This window comes from Crassostrea angulata, chromosome 1 (genome assembly GCF_025612915.1).
Source record: "Crassostrea angulata isolate pt1a10 chromosome 1, ASM2561291v2, whole genome shotgun sequence".
Classification (NCBI taxonomy): domain Eukaryota; kingdom Metazoa; phylum Mollusca; class Bivalvia; order Ostreida; family Ostreidae; genus Magallana; species Magallana angulata.
The window spans coordinates 36,098,832-36,105,121 of record NC_069111.1 but is presented as its reverse complement, the minus strand read 5'-3'; the positions used below and the strand labels follow the sequence as shown (position 1 = coordinate 36,105,121).

Below are 6,290 nucleotides of genomic sequence, written 5' to 3'. Positions count from 1 at the left end.
CTTTCTTCTCAATCTGCGTAATTCGTCCACATGCATGTTCACATTTGACAACTTCCTGTATAGCCATGTGTCAGTGTAATGTCTAAAAAAAAGTTAAATAGCTATACATGTACTTTTAAAAAGGGCAAAAGTACATGTAGCTATATAGCCTTAACAGTTTGTTTTCGACATTGAATAAAACAGCTCAATAAATTACTATTACAGTTTGTTGACATGATGCTAGAGTATATTGCATCACAAGCAATGTTTCAAACCAGAGTGTTTTGAAAGTAGACCCTTGCCCTTTTAGTTTAGTCACTGGTCTTTTGAACCTCTCCTTGCCAATACAGACAGTGATTTGAGGGCACATTTTACCCTGACCAGTCTTGCTATATAGCAATAACAGTTCAATTATATCTCTTAACAAATTAATTATATGATGTACTGAATTACATGTATGTTGACAGAGTATCCTTTATTTCCAATAATTATGTTTTCAAATAAAAGTACTTCATAATGATTTTTTCTCCAAATTCATGAAGCCTTATAGTTATCTTGTTGATGTTATTGTGTATAATGGCAATATTAATGACGCAACGTGGCGACATCATGCATACTGTAGTAGTGCTGGCGAAGCAAGCTCTAACGACAACGCCTGGGTGAAGAGAATGTATATGTTTAAACAAGTACACTGGAGCATAAAATATTTTATTTTTATTCATTTTTTATCAGGTTCATGCATTCATTTGATTAACCACGCTTTATTATTATGAAACGTATCTACCTGTGTGTATTCAATTTAATTAATGCTGCTCTCGCTCAAACGGTCGCACCATAAATCATATTATCAAAAAACTATGTGTACACTGTATTTTGTATGAAGGTTCTAGAAAGAAAACAAACTGCAAAATTCATCTATCAATGAGCGGGGTTCTATTGTGTTGCTTCTGATGGCTTTACAAGTGGATACAGTAGACTCAACAACTTGTCAGTCATCATAAATAGCATTTCTTTCACCCATAGACTAGTGACAGTAAGAACAAAACAATTAAAAACTTATCACATTTGAAATAGTACTGAAAAACTGACAATTAACGTTTCAGTTCACATTCTCCATCAGTTAAAAATTGAAAACTAATATCTCTTGATTCAAATGCACTGATGCGATTAAAGAAACCAAATAAAAACTAAATACCAATGTTTTCTGATCAGTCGATTTTCTACTCCCCGGCTTTCACTTTGCTTCCGCATAGAGGGCGGGTCTAACCGGAAGTGAAGAAAATTACCAACAATCCTCTGCGGTAATATTAAGCAGGTCATCAAGCCGGTACTTTTCCCAAATCTCTTTCTTTTTGCACGAGGAAGTCGAAGAGTAATACGACGTAAGAAGATGGGGAAACCACAAGTCTTTTTCGACATTTCCATCGGTGGGCAACCCGCCGGTAGGATTGTCATGGAATTGGAAGCTGACGTTGTTCCAAAGACGGCAGAAAATTTCCGTGCTCTTTGCACAGGTACTTATTTTATTAAATCTACCGTCATAACCATGTGCTCTTTGTTAAGAAAATGGCGGGAAGGTGGCATGGCAATATACAAACAGTGCGAACTATAAGCATAGTGTAATCAATTGTGACAGATAATGTCAGTTATTTATTTCAATAGAATGTGTAAATTTGTGTAATCGAATTTAATTTCCGCATTCCAGAATATTTTTTGTGTGCATGTGCACTGACTTGTTAATTGTATTTTTAATGAATTAAAAACTTGCTTACTCTGTCCCAGGTTTCCTTTATTTTTGTAACCTTTTAATATTTTCTTAATTTTTACTGACATAAATACTTTTGACTAGAAAGTGTTAAATTCTCTATCTTTTTAACAAAACGCCCCATTACCAGTATAGAGTAAAGGCCAGTAAAAGGTATGTGCCTCTGGTGATTTTGGCATTGTGGACAACATTTGAATTCATAGTTTATGTTTAAAAAATGTCTTTGATGTTCTTGGGGAGGAAAGACATCAAATCTCTTTTTTTCTATTTGTAACGCACTACTATAGATATTAAGACGGCTCATAACACATTTACAAAAAATACCCCATTGACAAAAACTTGTTTAGGTGTAGGTTTTGAAATGATTCAATGGTTCATCCATATATTTTCTGAAAGAAATAAATTTGGCATCTGTATGTAATACAATGTGAGCCAAAAGTTTTAGCCTAACATCATGATAGGTGTGGGATAATGCATTGATGCATCACAATACAAATTTCGATGATATATGGATTGATACACTTTTCAATTTTCCAAAAGTATCCTGGCTTCATATATGCTAGAATCAGTATTTTTTTAGTTAGCTGGCACTTCGTATCACTATGGAAGTACGAAGATGTTGGTAGACTACGCAAAGTTGTTAAAACTGTTATGAAGTTAATCTGGAGTGTGGGAAACTATTGGATAACCTGTTTAAGAAAGAAATAGTTATGAAAGACTAAAGTAATTTGTGAATTGTGCAATGCCAAAGTTAAATCAGTTTCCTTCATCTGTCCAAAAAATAAGTGAGATTTTAAATCCGCAAGATGTGCTACACTTGTTTTTCACATGGATCTTAATTTCTTGCCTTTAATTAGGAATCTACGGTAATTTAATTGTATAAAAAGCACAGAATGACTGATTAGTTTCTGTTAATTTTAAAGTAAGACTTCTGGTTTTACCTTTAATTATATTACTCCAAATGCATTTGAGGGTGAGGGGTATACTTGTAATGTTTGTTGGTAAGAGAGTGTATGCATGCAAACAGAAGTGTTCATTTACATTGGGATTAGTGTTTCAGCCCTAACGAGTTTCTGTCTGTAGGGTTCAGAATTCTATTCCTGTTCTATGGGCTCTTTATCAATATAATTATAAATGCTCTTTTGCCAGGCGATTCTGCCATTGGTTATGCTTTTTGTTTAAACTTCTCTTGCTTCAATTGTATTTCAGGAGAGAAAGGCTTTGGCTACAAAGGCAGTGGATTCCACAGAGTTATTCCCCAGTTCATGTGCCAGGGTGGAGACTTCACAAACCACAATGGCACTGGAGGAAAAAGCATCTATGGAAACAAGTTCCCTGATGAGAACTTCCAGCTGAAGCACCTTGGACCAGGTAAATTCAGCTTATATTTATATTATTGTTCTGAATATTTCTCATCTTGTATTTCTTATTCCAACATTCTTTCCATTTACTGTTGAATTTTAAAGAAATGAGAAATTTGTTTACATGAAAATTATAACTTTACGTTCCTCTCCCCCTTTTAAGTTTATTTTACAGGCTCAATATATATTGTTTTTAAGAGTATTAATTTAAATGCATCTATCTATAGGAACTCTTTCCATGGCCAATGCTGGACCCAACACCAATGGAAGCCAGTTCTTCATTTGCACAGAAAAGACATCTTGGCTTGATGGCAAACACGTTGTGTTCGGAAGAGTGACCGATGGCATGAATGTCGTCAAAGCGATGGAAGCAACCGGATCGCAGAGTGGAAAGCCATCCAAGCCAATCAAGATCGAAAACTGTGGTCAACTTTAAATTGAACAGTGCAAATTTATCAACATTTATATATTAATCTAAGACACTAATGAGGAGCTAATGAACACTGTAATCTAATAGTGCTACGTAATGTGCTTTCTACATCTCTCTAGCAGATCATTGTTGTATCAATCCTGCCATTTGTTTTGCAACTTTGTATTTGGACTTTTTGATTTATTTTACTCATTATGGAAAAATTCTATAAAGAAACTAAAGTGTTCTCCATGAATATTGAAAGATATTAAAAAAGTCTTTTCTTTTAAAGAAATGTGTTCATTACTTTTTAAAACCATTTTCAGTCTTGTGAAGGGAGTTAATGTTATTTGTTTAAACAGTATTGGATCTAAGGTCTGAAAGAAGGATTTTGGAGAATGTTGTAAAGATTTATTGATTTGAACTGCTTTAGGGCATGAAATAAAATATATTTCAATATAGGCTTTAAGATGTACCAGGGAAAGATGCTCTTGTTGTTTCCTTTCTAATCGTTGGTATGCGGTCATCTTGTACATTTAATTAAGGACCAAAATCCAAATATTCCTTGAACTGGCTTGTTTCTGTCCAAAACTGACCAGGACTTTTGTTAAAAGAAAAAAAATGCAATAAATACGAGGTGTTGCATTATATTTCGTATGCACATAACACATAGAGGAACAGAACAATGCCTTTTTATCACTTAAAAGAGCTGTGCAGCTGCAGACTTATTTTGAAGATTTACTAGAAACAATATGAAAGGGGTTCATTGGTGTCCTCTTTACAACCATTTGTTGACAAATTAAAAAGCTAAATTTCAAACAATAATGTTGTATAGGACATCTGTCATATTAACGTGGATTAAGGTACATTAAAATTTAAATACTTTCACTGGTTTAGAATGTGCAAATTTTACAACATTTCACCGAAATACGTTTTAAAATTGGAAAGGTAAAAAATTTTAAAAATCCAGCAGGATTCTACGGAAGCTTATTGAGGCCAGCTTAGCAGAAAAAATAATTTCTTTTGCGTTAAATCGCAATAACTATTGCGTTTAATCGCAATTTTTTGCGTTAAATCGCAAGAAGTTTTGCGTTTAAACGCAAAAGATTGCGATTAAACGAAATAGCTATTGCGTTTAAACGCAAAAAAAATTGCGTTTTATCGAAAAGGTTTGCGTTTAAACGCAATGTTTTGCGTTTAAACGCAAAGGTATTGCGTTTAAAAGCAAAACAATTATTGCGTTTAAACGCAAAGCTAATATTGCGTTTAAACGCAATGATTTTTGCGATTAAACGCAATGATTTTTGCGATAAAACGCAAACATTTTTGCGATTAAACGCAGTACCCTTTGCGATTAAACGCAATAATCGTTGCGTTTAATCTCAAAAGGTATTGGGTTTAAACGCAATAGCTATTGCGTTTTATTGCAAAACTGTTTTTAATTTGAACATGACTTTTTTTATTCCGACCAAATGAAGAGGTTTATGTTGTTAGGACTTATGTTATGCCACAATCATCCGTCAGTCTGACCATCAAACGTAATGTTAGACATTTCTCCCTTTTCTCGTCGTGCTCTCTTCTCTATTTCTAATGGTTTTCCATATTGTTTCTGATAAATCAAATCTTAGTTATCCAATAAAATCAATTATTATACTTTTATGTTAAATACTGAAATCTGATTGGTTTATACGCAGTTGATAATCCGTTCTATTACCCTCAGCGTTAGCAACGCACTTGGCAACGCGTAACACGACTAATTGTAACACGCGCTTAAATTATGCGCGTACGGTTCGCCTTAGAATTCACGTCATTTCTGTGTAAAAGGAGTAATAATTTCTCTAAAATTAAGACATTCAGTATAATAAAAAAAAATAGTGCCCGTTTGGGAGGATAACAGTTGAAATTGACACCCCGAGAAATTCATTGTCAACCTCCGCTTCGCGTCGGTTGACAATGGTTTTCTCGGGGTGTCAAACTGATATCTACGAGTGCAAGTGACGTACAACGTCAAATTCAATAATGAGAGTGCATAATTGTATTTATCATACAAATATTGCGGTTTTTTATTTTACTTAAAAGATGCAATACCAAAATTATGAGTTGGCATGATGTTATTGTTTCCATACTAAAAAATATTGCAATGAAAAGTGACATTATATGGTACATTTATGTATGCGTATAAAATAAAGCATTTCGTGGTTTGCTACATGACGCAAGGTAACATAAATCATAGGCGTCTTCTACAGAATCAGCGAGACGATGTTTCCATCGGAAGTTTCAGAACTCATGCAGATTAAAAACATGGAAATCGTTTTTGTTTTGAACAATTTTCAGTCCCTTATAACTCGGGTAGACAATATAGAATGTAAATTTTCTTATACATTTTTTCCACGGTTCCCTCTTTTCATGGACAGTTTTTCCTATTGATGAAATGTCCTGTAACATTTTAAGGTGATGATCGCTACTCGAATGAGTTGCTTCACAGCAAGAAATTTTCTTAGTATAGTCATCAATACATTTCCTTTTGCAAGTTCCGTTTGTTTTAATTTGTCACACGAATCGACATGCCTCCATTAATAAGACCCCTTGGCATAATGCTCTTTGCGAAAGAGTCTTTTCCGTTTTTTCAATTCAACTGTTTCTCACAGTCTAGATACCCAGTATCCGGCTAGCAAACATCACTGTTGCATCAATCAATTATAGCCATTTTGCATGTCATCTTTAAGGAAGAATTTGGAAACAAATATAAGCAAAGACATTCTTTCTCTTGTTTTTA

The 6,290-nt window shown here is 34.0% G+C and overlaps 1 protein-coding gene across 1 annotated transcript; it reads left to right on the top strand.

Annotated features, from left to right (window-relative positions):
- Positions 1–1,266: 1,266 nt before the first annotated feature.
- On the top strand, positions 1,267–3,809 carry LOC128170455 (peptidyl-prolyl cis-trans isomerase-like). Its single transcript, XM_052836229.1, has 3 exons — positions 1,267–1,493; positions 2,954–3,115; positions 3,333–3,809. Exons 1-3 carry the CDS (start codon positions 1,370–1,372, stop codon positions 3,539–3,541), a joined length of 495 nt encoding a protein of 164 aa, XP_052692189.1. The 5' UTR covers positions 1,267–1,369; the 3' UTR covers positions 3,542–3,809.
- The last annotated feature ends 2,481 nt before the right edge of the window (positions 3,810–6,290 follow it).

Coding starts and splice junctions, on each gene's coding strand:
- LOC128170455 (XM_052836229.1), top strand. CDS start 1,370: ATGGGGAAACCACAAGTCTTTTTCGACATTTCCATCGGTGGGCAACCC. Junction 1,494..2,953: donor TTTCCGTGCTCTTTGCACAG/GTACTTATTTTA, acceptor ATTGTATTTCAG/GAGAGAAAGGCTTTGGCTAC. Junction 3,116..3,332: donor GCTGAAGCACCTTGGACCAG/GTAAATTCAGCT, acceptor ATCTATCTATAG/GAACTCTTTCCATGGCCAAT.